We start from the raw sequence: 26,025 nt of genomic DNA on the forward strand, positions 1-26,025 counted from the left end.
ATGTGAAAAATTATAATTTCCAAAAACGTCAAAATTTGGGAGCTTAACAATTAAGCTTGTATGCTCGATTTCTTATTGTAATTGTTGAATTTAGGATAAGAAAGTTCAATCTTTAACATGGAGAGGGTACCTTTATGTAAGTGTCCATATTCGGAAAGCAAATATTATTTGCAACTTTAAAAGTAAGATTTGCGCCAATGATTCAATGGCTTATTCTATTATAAATCATTCATTATATCCAAAACTAAAGAATTACAAATCTTTAACTCCATCAAAATTTACGAACATTAAAAAATTGTAGCAAGCAGAATAAAAAAAAGGTCTACTACTATCGCATTAAATCTGCTACTTTTACAAACAAATCGGATCTAACTCTGTTTGGTTTACCGATAGAACTTGAATTAGTCAAAACCAAACAAGGAATAATTTTTCTATGATCAAATCTATACATTGTTGTATTATCTAAGCTGCAATTTGCACATATGTAAACCTGCAAAAATGTGTGCTATCATACTAACACTAAATTTTATCAGTACTTCTTGGGGGAGATAAGGGTGGGATAGCTTCTTCCAAGACCATTCGTCATGTGATGCCTTGATACTCCATGCTCGACTTTCTCGAAAACAATTTTCGTATATCAGTTTCGTTGTCTAAAGTAACATTGTTTCTGTTGGACGAAGCAGTTTGTGCTGATGTGATAACAGACGCAAAAACCCCGGATTCTCTTAATCCCTGAATTATGTCCTGTTCATCATATCACACCAATTGTTTTTCAAAAATTTGTAGTACATGATTGAAGAATATGTTCAATTGAGTGAATTGGACTCACCATGGGTGCATAAATGCGAAGTAAAATCCCATATTTCAATAATTTCTGTTTTAGTGTTCCATTATTCCACACTACATGTTCATGGTACCTGAATTAAAAAAAAAAAAAAAAGTTTAATTAAAGTACGAATGACCACCAATCGGTCAGTTCTCCAAGTCAGCTATATATTATGGAAATGTTTGGTAACAATTAGTGGGTGTTTGGCAATTGGATGTTGACTTTTTTAGTTGGCTTGTTTGACCGGCGGGAAATATTGGCATTAATTGATTGTTTATTGGCTATTAGCGTTTAGCTGTCCAGAGAAAACGTGTCAAAAAGCCAAAGTCAAGTAAAAAAACCAATTGTTGTAATCTTTTTTTCCGAATTTGATTGCTTGGATGAACGATAACGAATGACTGGGTTTAGTTTCTCACCATTGGAGCATTTCTTCTTCTGTCGCGGTAGAAGCAATGATAAATGCCTGCAAAAATGTGATAGTTTTATATCAGACCGATTCTGGATGCAGATTTCATTAACTTATGTACTTACTGCTCTATCGAACTCCAACATGAAGCATCTTTTGACATCCTCCTTTGTAGGTTTGCATCCACACCTATCGCGCCTTGAAGTCAAGTCGGAGAATTTTGTGTATGTGTAGTGCAAAACAGCAGCTTCCTCCATTTTGATCTCTCTGCCAAAAACTTAGAACAAGCTCAATGATGATACATAAACCGAGACATACTCAATGATCATACTTAAACCGAGACATAGAGTTTTTTGGTAAAATAGCTTATTAGGCAATTTTAGCTTATTTTGATCCAAATAGAGGGTTGGCCGGTCAAACCAGCCAAAAATAATGTTAGGTGAACTAGCTGGTTGAAACAATTTATTATTGTGAATAAGCTATTTTTGAACAAGTTATTCATAGCAGCGGGTTCAAAATCAGCTGGTCAAACGAGTTAATAAAATCAATTGGTCAAATAAGTTATTGCAATTAGCTATTAGCCGTTTGCCAAACACCCCATACATAAAGCTTCAAAGACGTAATTCAATGAATGAACTGCACAAGAACACATAAATCGAGGCATACTTTGGAGATCTTCCATAATTTTGCCATCGATGAGCTCCATTTGGGCGAAGCTGATCTTGCATTCGCGCTGCTGCTTTTCCATTTCCGTAAGTCAGGAAATAGTTTGGATTATTCCTAGTTGATTCCTTGTAGAGTCCAAAGTAAGCTTCCTTTGGAAGATGATCATAGTTTTTCTTGAACATTGAAACCTAAATCAAATCAAATGACCAAAAAACATCACAATTAACAACAAAACAATATTTCATTACTTAACAAAATTAAAGATCATATGTACGCAATCTTATTATTAAACCTTGATAACAAATATAATATGTAATTTCAATTTACCTCACTAAAAGGTTCCTCAATGTCATCTCTTTCAACAACACTTTCCTAAAATAGTAAAACCCATGATAGAATGATTTAAAACCAAGCAAACAAACATGAAATTCATCAAAAAACAAACAAAATCAATCAAATGTATCATTGTTCTTTGCAAGTTTTTAGACATAAGTGATAAAATTTGATTAAATTCATACATAATTGGGAAAAACAATCGTGTCAACATCGTTAGGAACTTCCCTAAGCAATTCTCGAACAGAATACTCTCGAGTTCCTGCAGGATGTAGAAGCTCGTCTGTGTCGAGATGAAAAATCCACTCCATGCCTGCATCCTAGATAAAAATTGAACATCGTAACGACTTAAATCGGTCATTAGAGGATCAAATGATGGACTAAGAATGTTAAATTGTTTGTGCTGATGATATGCGTTAGTACCCTAGCCATGACTATAGCCATTTCCATGTTGAGAGTTTGCTTCACAAATAACTCACTATTGCAGGGCTTATAGAAGAAGCTTGATAGCCATGATTCATTCCATATTCGGCTGATAATCAAAGCATAGAAGCAATGCAAAGCATATTAACATATAAAAATATAAACTTGGAAAATTAGAATGTTCATGTGTAATTACATATATAAATTGATTATAAATCCAACCTCTTAGCTTGTTTTTCCTCTAATTCTCTTGTTCTGTAAATAACCCGGACACCCTGATAGAACAAATGAACAAAAATCATGATAAAAAACCACATGTTCAGTGCAAGATAGTTGTGGGGTAGCTATTAGTTGTGTCTAGTTGTACTATACAATTGTAGCTGATAGATATGTAAATTGTTATTGTTTAGTAAAAGTAGCGATTATGGTAGATATTTGACTATAAAAATGTAGAGAAATTCTTAAAAAGCTATTTTTGATTTTAGAATGCTACAATTTGTAATAATGCTAAAATAATTACCTATACCACTAGCCGCCGGCTGAACCGCTACTTTATAGAACAATAATATTTTTTTTTTTCTAAAATGGTGTTTTAGCCTCAATAAACCACTAACATCTACCTAAACTACTACGCCGAACACACCTAAGTTACTAAGATGAGCAAGTAAACTCACAGGAATAGACTCAAGAACTCTAGATGTGTACAAGCTTGCAGCCTTCCCTTCCACAAAGAGGAAAAAGTTTGTGAAACCAATGACCTTGTGATAAAAAATCCATGGTAGTATCTGTTCTAAGCCTGCTGAAGTGGTTGTTGTAATACATGCCTAATATAAATGTACAACCATAAATCAAAACTGCTGATTATTTTGTAAAGTAACACTTTTTCTAATACATTATTTGCACAAAAAATCAAGATAAACAAATATATATGAATTCATCAAACGATACACCTACTAGGCTTAACACATGTGATAGAATTGACCCCCACCAATATTTCATTGGCTCCCACCAAGGGAATCGGGATTTCGGGTGTCAGATTAAGCAATCTTATCCTTATTAGTTATTAGTGATAAAATTGACTCTTATTAGTAAAATCATCAATATTTACATAAATGAGAAGTGCATATAATTTAATGAGTCATACTTCCATTATCTTTATGGTTATGCCAATAAGTGGTTCACACTTAGGCTCCCATCCAGGTGGAGTTTGGGGTGGACAATCGAACATACGGAACGTTAGTCTTGCAAAAACAACATTTCATTGGTTCCCACCAAGGTGGGATTTTGGGGTCAGATGTAGCATAATCATATGCAACTTCACGTAAAAAATGCACATAATTTAACGAGTCATGCTTGATGGTTACATTTAAGCTCGCATCTAGTAGGGGTTTGGGAAGATAATCGAACCTATGTAGCCTTACTCGCGAAAACAAAGTGCTTATTTTCAAATGAGTACATAACATCATACTAGTATTCAGTTGTAAACTTCACGTTTGGCCATTTATGTGATTGATGTCCCTACAAAAGTTTCTATAAATGTAAACTTCACGTTACTGTTTCACACTCACCTTACCAGATATAGTATGTAATCAATTTTCAGGTAGTTGGTGTTGCAATCATGATTCTTACCCATCACCCAAAAATTAAAATTTTCGTTGATTAACCCAAATGTTTTATTGAAACTGAAACAAGAATTCTTAATTGTGAAAATGGGTGATTAAATTTTATAATAAAATACACAATTAACGCAATTTTAATCAAGAAACAGAACAAATGAATAACACCCAGATGAAAAATAGATCGAAAAATCCACAAAAGAATAACACCCAGAAAAAAAATTTATTACACAGAAATTAATACTGCAGTTACAAATGATTAAGAACAAGGACTAAAAAAAATAACCCAGAAAAAAAAATGAATTTTTAAACCCACCAATCACTGTCATTTGTATACAGCAATTTGAAACACTTAATCCCAAAAGATTGGAGTCGGACTATAGTCGCCCACACTAACTTTTAATTAAATTTGATTTTCAATGAAAAATCATTTCAAAAATCAATGAAAAATTGGGGAAAGGAACTAACCTTGGGACTAAGATTAGTTTCATTAAAATTAAAATTCCAGCCCCTGAAATAAGGAAAAACAGGGGAAATACTTTGACCCAACAAATTATTGGTGCAATTATCAGTATATGATGATTTGATTTTAGGGGAATTATGCATTTCAGGGAATTCAGGACGATCAAAGGACAAGGAAGTAATGGGGTCGAAAGTGCCGCCTCGCCATTGAAGGGAGAAGGAAAACAGAGCAAGAAAGATGGGGAGAATAGTGAGGAAAACAATGAGTTTGTAGAGGAAATATTGTTGAGAAAAGTAAATAGAAGATGATGAAGAAAAGGAAGTATTGGTTCTTAAAGAATGTGAAAGACCCGCCATTTTTGGTGTTTGAAGAAATTATATAAAAGAAATCAACCATGAAAAAAAGGGAATGGGTTATTTTTGTGGGAGATTTAAAGGGAGGGAAACGTATTTATTGAAGAGACGAGCCGTTTTGAAGTTGAAATAGGAACTCTAAATAACAAACTCATATTCTCATAATATTTATTAGATAAGCTTATTTGGTTTATGTATAATAAAAATAGACGTGAGAGTAGCTTTTAGCGATAATTAGTAGTGAACGAGCATGTTGTATGCGGAATAACAGTTAGTCGTGGATTGAAAGTTTTTAATGTTTAGTTATTAGTAATTACTCTATTTTTTTCCTTTGAAATAGCATTATTTAACTGAAAAGCTCACATATTTGTCAACTGATATTATCTAAAGGGACAATCAAGAGTAATGAACACAAACATTTATAAAGTGAATTAAGGCATTTCGTATATGTGTTGTGATTCCAGAAAAGTTTATTTATAAGTATGTTCTTTTTATTTTTCCTCATGTATAAAAAAAATTATCAAAATCATTCATTGGCGATTGTTTGTAGCTAGTGTATAAGAATTAAAGAGCTTATTTTATACATGACCAAAGATAAATTAGAATGTATTTATATATGAACTTTTTTATGATTTATTTACATATTAACTATTATATTATTATTTTGCATCTAAAAATGATTCCAAAATTTTTTTTGTGTGAATACTGAAGTATTCTATGCCATTTACTACTATCTTTCATATAAAATTTGTTGCACTTGAATAAGGCACTATTATATAAAGCTAAAGCTCATTATTTTGAGAAAATAGTGATTGCTAGCCGAATATTCAAATAAGGCACCTCAAAAATTAAATGTTATCTTATTTTTGACAAGTTAACCATCACACAAAAGCTCATTTAATATTGATGAGTGGAAGAAGTTATATTATTGTCTTTTGTTCTTCATTATGATTCGCCCATTCTTATTCATCCCCTACCATTTCTTTACAAAAGAACCTTCATTTTACTCTTACATCTCATACATTTTGCGTCATTTTAAAAAACATTGTAAGAACTTTTTCTTCTAAACAATGAAAAATGAATGGGACAGAACAGTAACTAATATCAGAGAAATGAGAATTAAGGTGAATGGAAACAATGCATAGAAACAAGAAAGCTAACTAACAAATTATGAATGCCTGAAATTTCATCAAACTTTGAAAAAAACAATTGTTAATTATTGATACTTATAGTGATTAGTAAGTGATTTACACCAAAGTAAAGAATAATAATCTTCTGGGTTTAAAGGGCTTAAAAACTGCAATAATGAATAGGTGAACTCTTTTTAAGTTACAGAAGCTTAACTAATGATAGTGAACACCAATGGTTCAGAATTCAGCTAGCTTTAATTCTGAATCCATTTACGAAAGTAAATCCTAAATATTTGGTCAACAAAAATGAATTCTCTAACTCACATTTCCTAGATCTGCATTCTGCAAGAAGCTGAAAGATTTACAAAAAGCTCTGCATATGCTGATACGACATAGCTCGTATATGAATGCTGTGGCATGATGGACTCCTGTTATAGACAAGTAAGGAACTGAGATCTGCAAACTCGATTTAACTGAAATACAAGCTATATCGTTTAGAAAAACGCACATGTAGCCATGTAGGCATATTTTGGTATGCTAAAACTGAAGGTGTGCATAATAGACATGAACCAACTTCTCGACTTCAAGTTTGGATTTGCCTTTGGGAACACAAGACTAAACATTCTCCGATCCAAACTCGAAAATATGCCCAATTAACATCTTTAGCTGAAACTCGGTGCTTCTAAAAGAAAAGACTATAAATTTATCTCTTTAGCAGTTTCATAACGTCTCCCACGAGATGCAATGATCCTGTCACAAGAACCTGCCGATATGCAATTGTGAGCATCTAGAAAGAAGAGAAAGCAACCATGGAAACCGGAAGGGAAGGCATGCTTCTATGCGGAGCAATAAAATTGAACATCTAACATGTGATCTAAGAAGACTACTATCATCAAGAAATGCTGACCACCAAGATTGATACCAAACCTTGCAAACTACAAGTGAAAAATTATTTACACTAAAAGGAATTAACCACCTTTATGTTTCAATCATCCCTAGATTACACTTTCTATCATATACTTAACTTTGAACAACAAATATTACCCTTATTGAAGCAATTCGAGAAAGGCCAGAATATGAAATAATTAAGATGGGGAAATGTAAATTGTGAAAAGTTTTTTTCTCACTTAATTACTCTAGATGACGTATAATCAAATGTTCATTCACTGCAAGGACAGAGGGAGTACACCTTCATACAGAGTTCTTGAAATTCAACCCTGATCCACTTTTTGATGGACAAAGACGTCCCAAGAAAGTCATTTTTCCTCCCTAAGACATGGGATGAGCCTATAACCCTTTTCCCTACATTATTATGATTTATGAGTGACTTGGTAGGATGCTGGAGACAAGTGCAAGGGTTGGAGGCTTGGAGCCTTTCCCATTTGACGTACATTTGCACTTTTAGTTCATGTGAAGTTGTAAATGATGTTTGGTACCAGGGGTCAGTCGGAAAGAACCTCTTTGTTATCACTTAAATTAACATTACGTATATCAGGCTCCCGCCAAATCCCACCGTAAGTGAGAGAACCTCTTAATGGCATTGGGATGATGAAATGATGTTGTATATGAATGATAAGCCTGTTTTAGGCTGGTTTTTATGAGCTTTCCTCACAAAGTTACAGATCTTTAGATTGGTTTCAGAGTAGAATATTCATTTTAGGTCTGTGAGGCTCCTGAAGTGTTTTCTGCTTTGAAGCAGTCTCAAACCCTAGGCTGGCCACTCGGTTGTCTGAATAATGAGGGGCATTCAGGCATCAAGGTTTACAGGTAAATTGGTGATAGAATAGGCATTTTCATGAAACAATGTGTCATCCAAAAGAAGAAGAAAGCATAAGCTTGGTAAAGCAGTGTTTGATTTTACAGGATTGTCCATGATCTAGAATGATGTAGGGCTGTTTGATTTTATAGGATTGTCCATGATCTAGAATGATGTAGGGCAGGATCGGGAAGATTTGGGTCCGAAATTTAGTTTTGCATACATGGTTGAATCAATATCTTCTGAACCTAAAATCTTCTAGCAACTATTATCACTTAGTAGAGAAACAATGATAAAAAAAATTGATATCCGGTTTAGCCAATAAAAAAACACAAATCAATGCTGGTGCTGGACATGGCAAAAGACGTTTATTCAAATAAAAACTGAAGAAAATTTGAGATTTCCCACCCCATTGCCTCTGTATCAAGAAAGTAGGTGACTAATGCTTCCATATCCTATTAACAGACACAACATAGTTAATTATTTGTCTATTCAAACTCATAGGTGTTCAAATTGTTCATTTTACTAAAGAAGTATAAACAAAGGCCCTACACTAGCAAACAGCACCCGGCCATTAACTGTAGAATAATAAAACGATTAGCATCAAAGAACGTCATTTAATTCTTATCCTTTAAGTTTCTTCTCCTGGACCTCAATGTTAAGAGCAAGACAGCTAATGCAATTTGAACAAGAGAGAAATAAAGAGTGAGTCAGAAAGGGTGTTCTATTTCTACTCGATGGGAAAAGCAATTCAAAGAACAATAACATATAAAACCTGGATATAACATGATACAACTTTTATGAATAAATACCCTACAAACTATAGAATTAATTCTTTTGTTGTGATTATCTTATCATAAATTCAGTGATTCTTGTTTCACAGTACTGTTTCAGTCTAAGTTCCACAAATCCAGCTAAATGACTGGTTTTAGCTCATCGTACTGTTACAGTTCTTGGGATCACAATGAACTTCAAGGAGGGCATAGAATGAGAACTGCATTTCCAGATAAATATTAAAGAAATCATCTCGAGAAGTAATAGAATCCTTACCTGAAGTTTGATAGAGGGGTTTTCCCTCACACAATCCCTCAACCATTTCATAGCCAGAGGCAATGAAGGAATAACAGCACTGCTACAGAAAGAACCACTAGGAGAGTCACGGTTGTAATTACCACGAAGGAAATCAAGTGGTGGTAAGTTATCACTGCTATTTGTCTTTAAGGACTGGATCATGCTGCTTCTATCCACATGCAAATCTTCTTGAACAAAGAAAAACCAAATAAGGGGATAGAAACAAAAAGGGGAAAAAAATTTAAGAGTAAGGAAAACACAGCAGGATAGATGAGAAAGGGAGAGGATATAATTGGTACTACTGTAGTAGCATCAGAAAGAAGATATTGACCAGTATTACTAGTCATTGAAAAAAGAAGTATGCTGTAGTACATGAAAAGTTAGCCGAAATTCCCACTTTGAGGTCATTTTTTATTTCCCGTTATACCGTCCACATAAGATCGATATGTTAATCCTTTTTGAATCAATGAGACTGGAACCATTGACTGATTGACATTGAGAGTGGTTCTATTTTTTGAAAACCGCCAACATTGTCAGCGGGTTCTAACTTACTAGAGAAACATAGTTTTCATTCACAAAAACAAATAGAGCAGCTAACAATGTCGACAGTTCTACCTTGAGTAAAAACCACTTACATTGCCCGCGGCTCTATTTGTGTTAAAAATCTGATTCTACACTAACAATTGTCAACAGCATTTTAAAAATATTTTAAAAAAAATAAAATCGCTGAAAATATTTGCGATTTTACTTGTTCAATTACAAATTTTGACTATTTAAATACAAATAGAGCCGCTATCATTGTCAATGATTCTCACTTATGAAGAGCCGCTGAAGCAGCTACCTGCTCCGTTTTTCCCCTTCATCCCAATTCCCAACCCTATGTGGAGTGTAGAGTGTGACTTAAAAAAACTTGACCAGAGTTGGAGCATTACTTTGAGCAAAAATAAAAAGTACATAAAAGCAGTGCTCAGCTTAACAAAGTACACAGGAAGTAAAACAGAATCTTAAAATAAAACAATGTAACCAGCAAGCCAAAAGGCTTTTGTAATGACAAGGACTACCTTTCCTAGTAACCGCTTTCTCCCATATTCTCTGCAGATGAAATTGCCACGATAAGTCCCTCAAGGGCATGTTTAAAGAAGTTACAGAAGAACCAGAAACAACTTTATTATATTTCGATACACTTGGAACAAACAAGGCACCAGAGAAATGAACACCTGAACAAATGGAGAACACCTCAATAACTGAAATTTTAAGTGTCCAAATAAGAACATAAAAAACAAAACAAGTCACCAAGCATGTAAAGCGACTCCAAGACTTATGATTGTGAAGGTGCAGCAAGACAGGAACCCCACAACAGAGGTAAGTATGTCTGTATGCAATTGCATGTCATGTGAACTGAACTAGGTGCCAGCCCCAGGTGGTAATAGAACTGAAAACCGGAAGTCATCTGGATTTCAAATTTATCAATATCTTACATCAGCAACAGAATATATGATAAAACTACATTCCGTTACCCCAATACGATTAAGTGGCTCTCACCTAGACAGGGTTTGGGGGGTCGGAAACTCGGATATACGCAACCTTACCCTTATAGAAACAAAGAGGTTGTTTCCGATCAATCCTTGATTGCAAACATCATCAGCGAATTCACAAAAATAAGAAGTGCAGATTAATCAACAAGTCATTTTGCTATAGTACATTATAATCGGAAACCAAGGAGCTATAAATTTTTGGCTCCATCGAAAATGGACCCAACAACAAAATATATAACGAGTTGGAAAATGAGGACCTCTAGCAATATTAGGTTATATAAATAATACACAGTTTGGGAACTATTAATATATTGAAAACGAATCTGCAGTATATTTTGATGAATGCACCACAAACAAGCAGACATTAATAGTACCTGAGGAAGCACAGATCTCAACAAGCCTTGGAAGCAATATTTGTGGATTTCTCACCTCCATGCAGTTGAACAAAAGAATCTACAAAGCCATGAATATTTTGTAGAAGCAAAAAAATGCATTTAAAGTGAGAAAGGATCTTCCTTTTGCAAGCAAGACCGGTATAAGATAGAGGTACACCGTAAATAAAAATTTGAATATTTGCAGCATTTTTGTACCTGCTTGGCTTCCGTGATGTTATGTCCCTTTTCACCAATGGAAAAACCATTTTGCTTAACATCTCCAAGCCCATCCTCGTGTAATGATTTTAAAGAGGACATAGATGCTGATGTTTGATGGCCACTAACAGTCTTGGAGAACCATCTAGCACACGCATCCATGCTTTCAGGACTGTGTGCACCATCTAAGTAGTATACCAATTCTCCTGTATTTGTATTAGAGGACTTAGATATGTCATCATACACAATCTGAGCCCTCCCAGGAAGACGTGCAGATGAAAGACCTCTCAAGAAAGCATTTGGCAGATCACCTTGATGACCATCCTGATTACAACTAACATTTATAAGCAACCAAAATACACCAAGGTGAAAGATGAACTACAAATCCAGAAAACAAATAAATAAATATTGACGTACAAATACCATTTTTGAGATTAAAGCTTTGTTGTTGTTGTGCTTGTTTCCTATGTATTATATATTATCACACAGAATTAACATTAACAAGGTCTATCTTGGTTTTTACAAAACTGCTTTTGAGAGTCCAAATATTCTTATGGATGTCTACCAGCAAGTTTCGTAGTAAGTTTGGAATGTAGACTACGACTCTAAGAACACACTATCAATCACCCTAGTCTATTGTATTTGAATAATCACATGAAAGGAACTAATTACACATGCACCAATTTCATATTTACAAGCAGAAAATAATAACAATGTCCAGCATTATGTAATAGTATTTCTTCACTGAACAAATATAGAATAAGAAACTAGTCAAAAGAGTAGCAAGACGAAAGAATGTAAGAAAATGCATATGCGTGTGGGTATCGAGGTTCAAGAAGTTCAGATACAAGTGAAGAATGTGAGAAACAAAAACACAAGGTAGCCAACTAACATTAACAAACAGCTTTTCCATGTTTCTTGTACGTCGAAGCCAACATTTGCATAGTGAAACAGCAAGGCTTGCATTAACAAATTGATGATCACCAGCCAAACTGAGTTGTATTCCATTCAATTCTTCAGAGCTAAGAGGTTGCACAACTTCTAGTGGAATCTGCATTTATAGAGAGCATAATTGATGGATCAAATGACCAAGAAACATGGGCATTCCCCAAGAGTCTGAGTGTTAGTGTGTCTTATATCCTTTATAATATAGCAAGCAGTATGATGGTTTAATTTTTGTGCTATGGCCTACGTATTAGTCTGTTTTCTATAACACCAGGCACGTAATGGACATGTAACCAATGAAAATAATTGCCCTGAATGCATTCATACTAACAATGAAACATAAGAACGCAGTCAGCTGCATATGAATATATTCATAAAATCAAGTTTTTAATAATTTTATTACTCCAACGCTATTAAGTGGTTCCCATCAGGCTGTGGTTTGGAAAGGTCGGATGTATGTAGTCTTACCCTTGTTAATGATAAAAGTACCAAAACGGTTGTTTCCAATTGACCCTTGGTATCAAATATCATGTGCAACTTCACATAAATAAGAAGTCCCCACAAATTTGCTGCGTGTGAGGGACTTACTTCATTAGCAAACAAAACAATGTGGGTGGAGAAACGCAAGTGGGAGGAGAATTTATAGAGCAACTTTCCAAAATGTGTATTGGGGAAATTCACAGGGGCATCCAAAAAAAGTAATAGAGGTACGCTCATGAAGACGGCCATAGTATAAAAATGCACTGCTGGCTACTTCAGCGGTAACAATGGAGATATGATTTCCTACCGCCAAATATTGACCATAACCATAAGATGTCCCTTGAACTGGCTTAAAGCACAGTTTTTTATACCTTGTTTTGGCAATATGGAATGGAGGTAGCACAAAAAAATCTATGTTTATTTTCATTGTTAGGAATTGCATGAATCAACTTTATTTAATAGCTTTGATAGAATATGCCTATTACATTCTATACGAAGACTAACTTTAGGTGGTAGTATCCAATGAAATATATTTTAACTTTAGCATTGGCAATCTGTTCTTCGGTGTAGGAAATTTGGTCAAATGCTTCTTTTGGGATTTGAATTTTCCAAGGTAATTTTAAAGGTAAAGGAATCAAGGTGAGCCCTTTGAAAGATATAGGCTACTCTCCTTTAACGAAGGTATTCGAATGGTTCTCATGTCACACTAGTTTACCACACACTATGTTATACAGTAATAGGACTTAGCATGAGAGAGATGTAGGTAAAAAAAAAAAGAAAAATCTCCACATTTGCTATACTGGATATCAAGGTCAGATATGAAAAGTCAAGTTTCAGACTTTCAGTGCATGACTAGTGCTTATTGCTGATCAAACTCAAGAAAAATAGCATTACCTTCAATTGTTGAGCCTTTTCATTGATGACATCCATTGCTTCAGGAAGCTGGGGCACTGTAAATGCAGGTACATTGGGCTGTAAGAGCACAAAACATATACATCCAATTCAGCAAACAGTTGAACCATTAAACTGCCAGCTTAATCATACAAGAACAGAATTTGGAAAATTAACTTATCACAACGAATTCTCAAGATAGATGTCGTCTACTTAGAGATGTATACCTTAAAAATACCAGCTTTGTGTAAAGCAATCTTTCCCAGAGTATCTCCTGTATGAACATTGTTCACAACTTTCATGTCAGCAATTTTTTTTTAAAAATACACCAAATTAACATCTAACAATATACTTTAAATAACGCTTATGTAAAACTAAATACAATGAAGGAAAATCTATCAAAAAGACTCCTATTCTGGGAGAAGTAAAGCCAATTCCGTCATTAAAACTCAAAATAACCAATATAAAATTTAAAACCTCCAAGAAACAGATTTGTGGAAGGTTGTTTCTATACCATTCTTAATTTCAAAAACAATGGTTTTTGCAAAAAAAAAACGAATCTCTATACAGCCTCGTACTAACATATTGCAGCAGAATATAATACATAAAAATTAAAATACATGATAGGTGTATCTGTACTATAGTCCTGTACTTATAGTGAAATGAGGTAGCAACTATTTATAATTGAATAGCCAGATACATAAAAAAATAAAATAAAAATGCTTCTTAATACTCAATACTCAATACTCAAATGAACATAGAAGTACCTAAAGATTCCATATGATCCATCCCCAATGAAGTGATTCCACAAACAACAGGTTCTTTGATCTGCATAACAATGATCAGTTAGATTTAAGAAAACGCTGGCATATGAACTATGAAGCAAAGTGGTCAGAGAGTGTTTCATCTTCCTAACATTTTACTTGCCCAAAAAAGGACATCAACTAGTTGTTTGATAAATTACAAAGAAAGTTATAAATGAAAGATTGGCATAACTTCTATAATGATGGATGGAATTAACGGACTAATCTATAAAAAGAAAGTCGTAGTTTAAAGAGGAGACCTGTATGTCACTAGTAAAGTAAAGATCCATACCACATTCGTGGAATCCTTTTCCCCTCCAAGACCAACTTCAACAATTCCAACGTCAACCTAAAATTAATAATAATTATCTCAGTTTTTGTGAAACATGAGCAAATTAGACATCGATACCACATAGATATAAAGATGAAAATTTGTTTTCATGACTGGCTTCAAGCAATGACATAAAAGGAAACCGGGAGTTTATACAACATGCAAAACAAAACACTTGTGGAAAGATAAGCTATATGATCAACAGCTAGCAGTCGTTAAGATTAAACACAGAGAACTAGCATATTTAGGCATAATATATTAATATGTGTTGGCAGTCACATTATTCAGGAAGGATATCTTATCATATACTGTCTTCCAAGAGTAAAAGATTTTACCCAATTCCTGCGAGTCTACTCATGCATACAGCTAGTTAAATGGAACACGGTTATTTCCTAGCATAAGGTCCTACTATGTATGAAACTCAAACTTTCAGGACAAGATTATGAGTAAACTCTGCATGACATTCCCACCCAAATTGTGTTGGGAAAATATTCCCACATAATCCTTGATAGTGTCTAATTTCTTCATACTTTGTATCTCAAATACCCAATTGATATTAGTGCAAAAATTGCACAAATCGACACGGTAATGCGGTTATGGGGGTTGGGGTGATGTGGTTTCCGTATCGCCAAATATTGACCTAAATCATGAAATATTGCTTGGAACTGCCTAAAACGCTACAAGTAATACCTTCAAATCTCAACAATACAAGTAATACCGATTCAGTAAATTTCAAAATCTTTATGATACGATGCAACCTTGTTTTTGCACTATGTCTTATGCTTCCTTAGCAGACGCAACAGAAAGGATACAAGAGACTGGTTTTGATTTTTTGCTTTCTACTCATCACATTTTTTAACTTGGTTCAATGTTGGATTTTCTAGTAATTTACTGGTAAAGTATTAAGCTGAAAATCAGCCTCAATAACATCCCACAAGTTTGAAGCTTTCAAATGAGATTTCATTTTAATAGCCCATGATCATAATTGTCTCCCTTAAGAATTGGGTATGAAAGTAGAGTTCATTAATTTGATGCTTATTTTGTGGAAGCAAAGAATCAAACTTGGTTTAGCTCTTTGATACCTATTCGTTTTGGAAAAAAATGAATGAAAATAGAAAAATGGAGTTAAACAGAAATACAAAATCATTGTCTTTCTTATTCAAGAAAATTAACGGTAATGGCCTTTTATAATAGGCTTAACCTAAATAAACTACAACTACTAAAATAAAGAAAAACAACCATTAGTGGCAAACATGCCAAACAATTTGTAAACTAACTACTCTTTTAGTGGAAACATGATCTTACTATCAATAAACCATTAGGCACACGTTATAATCCTATTACAAGAAAATATCAACAAACTATCAAATAGTAACAGCAATATTTTGAAGCGTCTTCAACAAATTGGCTATACCAGCATCCCATCACCACGTCATGCCATAAAGGTATAGGTAATAAAACAATCACGGACTTGCTAAGACACAATAGCAGATCAGATTATAGAAGAGCTAGAAATGGCAAAATTTTTAAAGGTGGAAGACTCAATCATAGTGCATAAGCATAACCAATAAGAGAGGAAATCTTCTAAGACAAAATTTCAGGCAGGGAGGCATCTTACCTTTTCATCTATGAATATCTTGAACGCCAGAAGTGTAAGAAACTGAAATAGTGGAGGCATAGGTAAATCATTGGTCACTTTATCCTGCAATTAGTTCTCACAATCAAATTCCAAAAGGTGACCCAAAATGTATAGAGAAGTAGAAGACCACCGTTTTAACACTAATGAAAAAATAACAGTTAAAAGCAAAGACAGTGAATGGAGAAATCTCAATTGCTGTGAAACTGGCATCATATCTACAAATTCCTGATTTGTCACACCCATATGTCTCCATGACTATGAAACGGTAATCACCTCAATATTCCAACATGTGGATGGAACCTTGATAGTTGATGCATCAATTGAACCAAATAACAACAATTTTCCTTAAAAAACTGAGTATGGCACTTGGACACATTTGTGGCATATATATCACTTTGTCAAGCATGACTACATGAGTAACGCAATCGATATTCTCTTTGTGAGGTATCAGAAAAATTTAATAAGTTTGGATTCATGCAGACTTTTGAAGTGAAAATCAGAATCATTGTAGCTTTGTCACTACTACAGGTCCGCATAAAGAGTATGCTGCCAAGTGTCAATTACCAGGTAATCACTCAGCTCCGAAAATACGCTAATATGTGTCAGTAGACTATTCAGTCCTATTTCAAAAACTTTCATAAATTGAAGATAGGAATTACAAGTTATAAGAAATACTTTAGAAAATAAACCTATTTGTGAGACCAGGGACCACTATTAATATCCTCTCAGTTGGACAGATGAGTTCAACAATGCTAATCATCATGTCTAACTCTAAGTCTCCAAAAGAATGTGGACATTTGATCGTCCTTTCCATAATTGTCACCAAGGAAATAGTTTGGTCAATCTTTTTCTAACTTAGACCAACAACAAAACTATGAAGATATGTTGTCTTAATGAGTAAGCATGATCTCGTCACATTACCTTTGAAGATATTTAACTTAAGTATTGTAACTGACCACAAAAGTCTAAATTCTAAATTACAGTATAAATGTATAACAGTACTAATAGTGTGATAATGATTTAAAAATTATAATGCCACCTAAGGATTCAAAATTGAGAAACAATGATGTGTTTGAAACTTTAAATGCAATAGAGAATATCACAATCAAATCTGGAGAAGACATGAAAGCAATGGAAGGACCCAAAATATCTATTATACAGAAACAAGATGATGGATCAAATTGAAAAGATTTTAAGGAACATAGTACAAAATAAATAGCCAAGATGCCAATATTGAGATGCGTGAGAGGCTAAATTCCAAGGTATATATTTTGAAACAAAAATATATATGAAGTTGAAAGCTGCCAATATTAAGGATAAATTGAAGAAGGGACTGTTTTCGTCTGAAGGTGTGTAAGGAAAAATGGACTGCAGGCTAAAAAAGGGTACATAAGATGTCAAGGAAAACCAAAGAAATCTGAAAGATCATATAGCACGATTAAATGAAAATATGAATTAATGTGGCCCGTCTAAACTTTATGGTTAAACACAATTAGGTTCTTGTCCGGACATTATTAACGAATTAATTTTGATCCATATGGAAAAATAGTTCAGTCTTTATGAGTTAAATGTGGTGAGCAAAAAGATAGGGTTTTATTTAACAGAATCAGGACTCGGGGAGAGGGAAAAAGAGAATGAACAGTATCTGAACATAGATAATAGAGAAATTATACCCTTAACTGATCCCAACAGTCCCAAAAGTAAAGGAGAAACTTCTCTTGAGAAATATCAATCCTACACAAGCAAATTCAAGATAAAGAATCAGCACAATATATGGGTGAGTAGTGAAAGTAAAAATATGAGGTCACTTCAGGTTGAAGTAAATGAAGAAAAAGCAAAAATAGGCAAGAACCAAGATTAAAGGCACAGGTTACCACATTAAAAGAAAGGAAAAACAGAAAACAAAGTTGTAATACTTATCTCTTCAAAGTGGCTAATGCTTGCTAATAGACATACAAAACTAAACATCAAAGCTTAGTATATGGCGTGAAAACTGTATTTACTTGTGAAGACTTCATTGCAAAGCACTTTCAACAAACTGTTATGCAGAAGAACTTTAAACAACATGGCGTCTATAATCACAGAATAACTTCATTATAGGTTGTAAATATACATATCCACCAAAAATCCCGTTAATAAAGCCATTGCACCGATTGGTTACATTGAATTATACACATAGAAGAAGTGTTCTTTTAAACACAATTTTGAAGATAAAAAAAACCATTTCTTCATCAATAACAAATAACGGATTCTATGGTATATTTTCAAGCATCGCCTTAAATTATTTGAAATAACCACATTTCTCAACATGATTAACAACCCGCATTACTATGAGAGCAATAGAAACTGCAATTAACAACTCTACTGATAGCAATTATCTGTTGTAGAGAAACTGCAAATACGTCTAAGCTTTCAGTAAAATAAAAGCATGCTCAGGCTTTAAGCCCGTAACAAATATGAAAAAGATTAAGACAGAAACCCATATGGAAAAGCATGCTAACCCATCAAGTCGGAATCTCTCTCTCACATCAATCAAATGAGGGGATGTGAAAAGTCCAGTACGAAAACCACACTCACGTAATATTGCTTCAGAGAAAGCACATGTCGATCCCTGGAGAAAGAATATCACAGAAAGGTTAAAGGCTCAAATATCAAAGATGGATATCATTTCAATAAATAATCTCCAAAATTGACATAGTGTCAGAAATTAGCTCATAGTCCAAACTTTTGGTCATTCTTAACTTCAAGTTCCCAATAAATGGTCATAGATTATTTCCCCTCCAAAGCCTACAGGGTTTACTTTCTTTGTTGGGAGGGGAGGGTACAAATTATTTGGCGTGTCGCAGATTAGTGCTCCAGTGAGGTACATAATGTGTTTTCAAAACACATGTTTTTTAAATTTACATAAATGCAGCATTTTGGAAATCACATAAGGTATATTTAAAAAGGGGCCAGAGTTTTTTTGTTTTGAAGTATAATGGACAAAGTAAAATTGCTCAAGGAATCATGTGCACTTCTTATTTATGCGAAGTTGCAGTGTTGCACATGACATTTGCTACCTACGGTCAATCGGAAACAACCTCTTTGTTAGTCTTTTCACTAATAAGGGTAAGGTTGCGTACATCTAACCCCTCAAACCCCACCTTAGGTGGGAGCCACTTGATGGCATTGGGTAATGGAATGTTGATGAGTGGAGTATATTTAAAAAGTGCACATATTATGCTTATTTTCTTTTCAATATGCTTGCACACTTTTTTCTTTAGTATATATATCATATGTGCCTGTGGTGCTTAGAAGAATGTCCAGGAGGAGGTTTCCAAGGTAACATACCTTTTGAATTATTTCCATCCGTGGAAAACATGGGAACAAGAACTCTCCATTGACATGAAAGTTGGGAAAAAAAAGGTATTTGAGCCCATCCTACATCTTACATAAACTCAGATAGTCTTGTCGAACACGAGTACATGTCCAAATGTTCAATATAGGTATTTGAACAAAATTACAAGATTTTGGCTTAAACTCAAATGTCTATGCCCATGTCAGAGTATGGAGAATCCAACGTAGCTACCTAATTTATTGAAGTGTTCCAGCAACATAATTTCCAACCAAGCATAACTAGTAATTACCTAGTACGTAGAACATTGAATAAATTACTGAACGGTAAACACAAATGCGGATAACGTTTGTTTTTAAGTCCTATCCTCGAACAAAAACGATGTGAAAAATGGTTGAAGAATTGTACCTTTCCCTTGGTTCCAGCAACATGGATAACATTAAGTCCAGCTACTTTTTCCTCCAAGCTTAGTATCTAAATCAAGAAATCAGATAAATAAATAACACAGAAAATGTTACTATGTGACTGATCCATAGGTGACACGTGACACCAATTGTTTAAGAGAAAAATAGAAGCATAAAGAAAAAATCTTGAAAATAAACTTAGTATGTCGCAGTCTAAACTGCAAACTTCTTATTCGGTATCAGAAAACAAAAGATGAGATAATATATTAGGGCTGGCAAAAGCTGACCCGACCTGCCAACCTGATCTGAAACCGACCCGAAATTAGCGGGTTTGGGTTTAGATTTTTGACCCAATTAATTAAATGGGTCAACCCGACCTGATCTGTTTATTAAATGGGTTAGGTTCAGGTTGAATTTTTAAACCCGAAAAAAACCTGTTTAACCCATTTATTAAATGGGTCATTCAGGTTAGGTCGACCCATATTTAACCCATTTATTTACCCATTGAAAATTTAAAAAAAAGTCATAAAGAAATAATGAATAAAGAGTGCAGCGCCATTGTGATTTACCATTTACTGGTATATGAGTCATATACTCATTTGACCCGTGGAAAACCCTAAATTCCTCTCCTTCCCTCTTCCTCAATTCCTCTTCTCTGTGGTGCCATTTAACCCATATTTGCGGCGCCTTCTTCCTCAATTCCTCTCCACTTTCCAGTCTCCTGCTTCTCTGTGCGACTTCGGAGTGCGCCTTCTCCTTCCCTCTTCTCTATGGCGGCACCAAGGTAAGAATTATTTCTTTGTTTTCCCATTTTTCTGATTTTTTTTTGATCGATTTTTTCTGATTTGGATTGTGTTCGATTTTTTTTGATTTTTCAGTTCAATCTAACTGATCTTCAATTTAATCTACCTGATCTTTCAGCACTTTGCCGGGTATTCAATCAGCTTCTCTTTCTCTTTTTTTTTTTTTTTTTTTGTGTGATTCATATGTTCTTTGATTTTTTTCTTGTTCTTATTTTCATGTTTTTTATTTTCTGATTTCTGTGTTCGATTCTTAACTCCATCAATGGCTGAAAGTTTTTACAGTGTTTTACAATGTTCAGAATTTCAACTCGATTTTTTCTTGTTTCTATTTTAACTCCATTAATGGCTGAATATAATATATGGGTCAAATGAGTCAAATGACCTGAAATATAGACCTGGAAAAAAAGCAGGTTAAATGGGTCATTAGCAGGTTGACCCGACCTGCTACAGATCAGGTCGGGGTTTCAATTTTTGACCCATTTAATTAAATGGGTCAGGTTCAGGTCAAGGGTATATTGACCCATTTATATATGACCCGAACCTGAAAATGACCCAACCCGACCTGTTTGACACCCCTATGAGATATGAACATATATATGTTTTAAACATTATTTTTCAATGAGCACCATATTATTATATAATATTCATCAACTCTTCTATCATACTAGGGAATCTGAATCCCACATCTTTAAATGTTGATAGACCTAAGCCTTTTGCACCATTATACACTGACAAATGATAAACAGTAAAGATGGAATAAGATGAGAAAAAATTAATGGATAAGGAACACACAGAAATAAACACATGAATCACAGTGGGAGCTCGAGCAATGCCACTTCTGATTTATTAGAATTAAACCTACCAGGACTATTGATTGTGTTAATATTTTTCTACACCTTCAGAAGTGACTAGACCCCAACAACAGTCACATACATGCTAAACTATCATCATATAGTTCAAACAGACTCAATCCAGTAAATCTGTCAATAGCTCTAGGCTAGAAAACACAATATAGCAGCATAGCTCAACAGTGCAAATTCTAGTTTCTAGATGCCCACCAACTCAATAACTCACTCCTAGTTTCTATGAACATTGTTCACTGATCAACATACTAGAATTGAACCTCATTCAGCCAAGAAACATAAGCTAAAAAATGCATTATAGCAGCATTAACTCATTGTACCTTCAGATACATCATCATGCGTTCCAGCTTAGTGTATTTGCCCCTAATAGCAGACTTTTCCCCACGTTTCCGAGATGTAATTAGGGAAGAAAGTGCCTCCATGGCATTCTCATAAGAGCGTGAAATAGACAAGGACCGGGAGTACTCCTCATTAACTTCATTGTTTGGTGTGTGTCCTATAACTTCAGATGACAACAGCCCAGACCTGAGACCTGAGACATCAGCTTGAAGAAGTTGGAAATCAGAGGTGAAATAGGGACACAATATATATATGCATAAGTGCAAACACCCCCACCCCACAGGACACCCAAAAGAATTATCAGTAAAGAGAGCTCTCTTAAGAGTGCCGTGATACTATGCTAAAACTCTCAGCCATTAAAAAATTAAGGACACCAAAAAAATTAGTCGCTATATTTCTCAAGTCAAATCTGGAGCCAAAAGAACCAAGCATGTATTTATAGAACTACTCGTTTGCCCCTAAAAGACTTCTTTTCTTTTGATATATAGTTGTCCCCAAAACTTTGCTCCATTACCTTTTGCAGCTGAATAGGATCAACTTGCTCCCTCATTAATTTCTCTCTGCTCACTTGCCCACTAGATCACCTCTTTCCCTCCAATAAATAGAACACAAGAAATAAAGCAAAATTTAGGGACAAGGGAGTAATGCCTTCATAGTGTTGACTAATACATTGGTAAATGGTAAAGTCAAAGTCGATGTCACAATGCAACCTACAGAATCAGATAGCTAAGACACAAGTCGCAAAGGAAAACTCGCTATTGAAAGAAAGAACAAAGAACAAAGAAACAACAGCAAGGAATGTGTCATTGTTGTTTCTGCACGGATATGGTATATTCAGTGTTCAGATTATGTCTATTCCCCCCTTTTCCCCATGATTTGGTAGCTTTTTCCTAGGTTCTCCATACACGTGTCATTTCCAGTTTTTACCTTGCTTTTCATTCATTTTAATTTCAAGTGTATCTTTATGTTCTTTATTCCTATACTTTGTTTTCCTCCCCTCACCCCCTTCTCTATGTCCTCGCATGCAAGTTTGACAGGCTTAAGACATGTTTGGGGTCCCTCAAAGAAGCAGGGATTGAACTTGAAGCAACTCAGAGACACTTTGTAAATTAAACAGTGCTCATCCCAGGCATCATTTGCATTGGGAAACAAGACAAAAAGCATCCAGAATGCAGACACATTAGCCTCCTGCAACCAAGCTAAATACTCACTCGGGAAACCTTTGTGCTCCGCTGCACAAGAGGAAAGGAATTCAAAGTGAATGATAACATCTTGTGAAGAGCATCTCGTTCATGCTTGTGCAGCTAAATAAGAAAGAGTGCCTGCCTAGTCATTTTGTTGGCCTACCTAAGCAAACACGATGCAAAAAGCCTTAATCCCAACTATATAGGATCGGCTACATGAACCAAACAAATCAACACAATAGATTGTTGCTAACAAAGATTTGACTCATATATAATCCTTATCTACAACTAAGAACATCAATTAGTACTATGAACGTCCAGTGGAAATCTAGGTCTTCTTCATATTCTTTTCCACTCTTGCCCTCTAAGTCATATACTTTTCCATTATGCCCTCTAGGAGTAGAAAAGTATGCTCGTGGCAAAGAACATCAGCATATTCAAATAAATGTAGTAACTCCATTTCATAAAGTCATCACAAACATATGCTTATGTTTTATGCCTAGTAGAGAACAATAGCTAAAATTCTAGGGATAAGAAGTTTCTCAAGAGACATTATTGAATCTATACATCACAAGGAAGGTCATATGAAAGGTTCACGTCACTTCACAAGATCTACTTTTCAACCAAATCCAACAACTCATGGTCATGAACACACTCTTAAGTTATTTTTACATTTTATAGGTAGGAAAAATTTGAAACTTGAATCGTGCACTACACTAAAACAACAATGTCAAAGGCTTAATTCCATATGATTATCCAATAAATCAGTTTCAGTGATTCCACATGAATTCGTCTTCTCCATTCATTTTCATCTTCGACTATTTCAACACGTAAGTCTAAATTCTTCATATTATTTTCCACTCATGTCTTCTAGATCATGAACGGTCTTTCTTGCCCTCTTTTTGAGTCCCTCAAATTTTAATTTTCTATTCTCCTCACTAGGTCACAAATACATGTCTTTGCATATGTCCAAATCATTTCAAACTATTCTCTTTCATCTTCTTCTCAATGTGACTCCTTAATCTTTATTATATCTACTATTCAAAATTTACTACAACAATGTCTCTTATTTCTCAACAATGTTGAGAACTTTGTTTTAAAGGAAAATCCACATATCAAAATGGCTAATTCAAGAATCCCCATAATAAGTACTAAGTTCCAACAACAATAGAAACTAAGAACAAAAGTGAGACCTATTAAACATGCTTCATTAAAAGATTTATAGGCTAAGTGTCAAAAAAAGAGAAACATTGAGAACATAATGTTCTAAATCCAACCTATGAACAACAAGGTGGCAAATACTGGACTGATCATTAAAGAAGTAACAAAGAAAAGACATAGAAATTGGACTACTAGCCTCACTCAAATTAGGACAATATTAATTTACTGAGAAATAGTTTCAAACGGGAAAAGAGGAAAATAAGAAACACCAAAGGCCTAAGCGCTTTATTCATAAAATTCCGCTCACTTTACATCCTATTTCCTAATGCTTTATTGAATCCTTTTTTTCGCATTAATCATCCAAATTGAATAGCATATACTCAGAATCAGCTATGTAGCTAAAAAACATAACTTTGCTAATTAATGCAACTTAGCCTATGTCATACATGATATAGCATCAACACAACACACACACACTCTCTCACCATATCACCTGGAAGAAAAGGACCGTAAACCTTGTTGGTGAATAATGGCGTTGGCTCGATAAGTTAATTCTAGTTCTTAATATTAGAAATTGTGTGATGGATGTCCTCATTTAATTCCGATTTCCTTATTTCAGATGCATCTAACATTGCTATTCAATATTAGCCTCACCTTTAATTGTTTTAAAAAAAAATATCGAAATTGTGCATTTTCAGCCATAAATAATACAAAAACAATTACATTATTGTGAAAGTAAAGTATATGGAACAAAAACTCACTTTGAGCAAGAGGATCATGTCTGTTCAAGCATGGAGGTAAATACGAAACTCCACGAGTCATAGCACCATTTGACCACCATCGAGTCCAGCCAAAGTTTGATATACAAAAGGCTTGACGCCTTAAGAAATTAGTTGATTGAATGTGCAACATGAGTTACACTTGCACACCCTGCAACATTATTCATTGATTAGAAATTTGACCTTGTTGGGGTGTGTTCATAATTGAAGCGAACAAGACATCCATTTATAAGAATAAACCTTATTGAATTTCCCGGCGCAGTTATCAATCATATTACTGATATATACTGGAAACAATTCCAAAATTCAAAAAATTCAAAAATATTGAAAATAATTATCATTAAAAAGGTAGCCCGACTCACAAAACGTCCTCGTAGATTTAACAAGACATCCATTCACAGGACTCGAACTTGTGACCTTTCAGCCACACAGCGGTACGTTAACTGAATCAAAGATAAATGGAAACTCCAGAAAACAATTCTAATGAAAACCCAACTAATTTCTAACACGATTCAGAAGCAAGTGCGTTATACAAACCCTAAATAAGAATCAACAGTTATTTGCAATATCAAAACTCTACCAAAGTATCAGGATGATAGAAGCAAAAGATAGTACTATTTTTTTCAGGAAAAATTATATAAACATTGAAGTAAATTACCAGAAGATTCAAATAGTCTTTATCAAATTCTTGTTGTTGATGCTCAACGCAGAAGATTGAATGATGAAGATAGAAGAGAATTTTTTTCTGTAGGGCAAGAATTTCTGAGTGGTATCCATATACGAAAGGGAAAAAACGGCAGTGTGATTGCCACTAGATTTTGTACTGGGTAGTAGCTACACGTACTTCTTTTCAAGAGTCAAGACTGATACACCACTACACATAAGTCACAACATAGTCCAT

The 26,025-nt window shown here is 34.4% G+C and overlaps 1 protein-coding gene and 1 pseudogene across 8 annotated transcripts; both read right to left on the reverse strand.

The window, feature by feature from the left end:
* Window positions 1-295: 295 nt before the first annotated feature.
* On the reverse strand, window positions 296-5,593 carry LOC130826332 (glycosyltransferase-like At2g41451; annotated as a pseudogene).
* A 247-nt stretch (window positions 5,594-5,840) lies between these two features.
* Window positions 5,841-25,964, reverse strand: LOC130826333 (folylpolyglutamate synthase). Of its 8 annotated transcripts, none has more exons than XR_009047060.1 (18): window positions 25,783-25,963; window positions 25,107-25,275; window positions 21,982-22,205; window positions 20,000-20,065; window positions 18,759-18,868; window positions 17,931-17,991; window positions 16,237-16,320; window positions 14,580-14,636; window positions 14,252-14,312; window positions 13,712-13,758; window positions 13,488-13,565; window positions 12,061-12,219; window positions 11,169-11,492; window positions 10,953-11,031; window positions 10,105-10,260; window positions 9,023-9,231; window positions 6,725-6,979; window positions 5,841-6,644 (listed from the first exon to the last, which is right to left on the reverse strand). XR_009047060.1 is itself a non-coding variant. In XM_057691957.1 (17 exons), the coding sequence occupies exons 2-17, from the start codon at window positions 25,255-25,257 to the stop codon at window positions 6,920-6,922; spliced, it is 1,926 nt and encodes a 641-aa protein (XP_057547940.1). In that variant the 5' UTR covers window positions 25,258-25,275; window positions 25,783-25,963; the 3' UTR covers window positions 5,842-6,919. The 8 variants fall into 8 exon arrangements, 4 of the variants coding, with proteins under 4 accessions (XP_057547940.1, XP_057547941.1, XP_057547942.1 ...); XR_009047061.1 differs by having other exon boundaries at window positions 5,845-6,644; window positions 9,023-9,228; window positions 25,783-25,962; XR_009047062.1 differs by having other exon boundaries at window positions 5,853-6,644; window positions 9,023-9,228; window positions 21,982-22,193; window positions 25,783-25,960.
* Between the last annotated feature and the right edge of the window lie 61 nt (window positions 25,965-26,025).

This window comes from Amaranthus tricolor, chromosome 10 (genome assembly GCF_026212465.1).
Source record: "Amaranthus tricolor cultivar Red isolate AtriRed21 chromosome 10, ASM2621246v1, whole genome shotgun sequence".
NCBI classification, from domain to species: domain Eukaryota; kingdom Viridiplantae; phylum Streptophyta; class Magnoliopsida; order Caryophyllales; family Amaranthaceae; genus Amaranthus; species Amaranthus tricolor.

What these genes read in the sequence shown, in the direction of transcription:
- LOC130826333 (XM_057691957.1), bottom strand. Translation starts at nt 25,257, where the DNA reads ATGTTGCACATTCAATCAACTAATTTCTTAAGGCGTCAAGCCTTTTGT. An exon ending in ACAAAGCTGGTATTTTTAAG is followed by an intron (nt 13,566 to 13,711) that starts GTATACATCTCT and finishes GTGCTCTTACAG; the next exon opens with CCCAATGTACCTGCATTTAC. An exon ending in TGAGATCTGTGCTTCCTCAG is followed by an intron (nt 10,261 to 10,952) that starts GTACTATTAATG and finishes CCATTTGTTCAG; the next exon opens with GTGTTCATTTCTCTGGTGCC.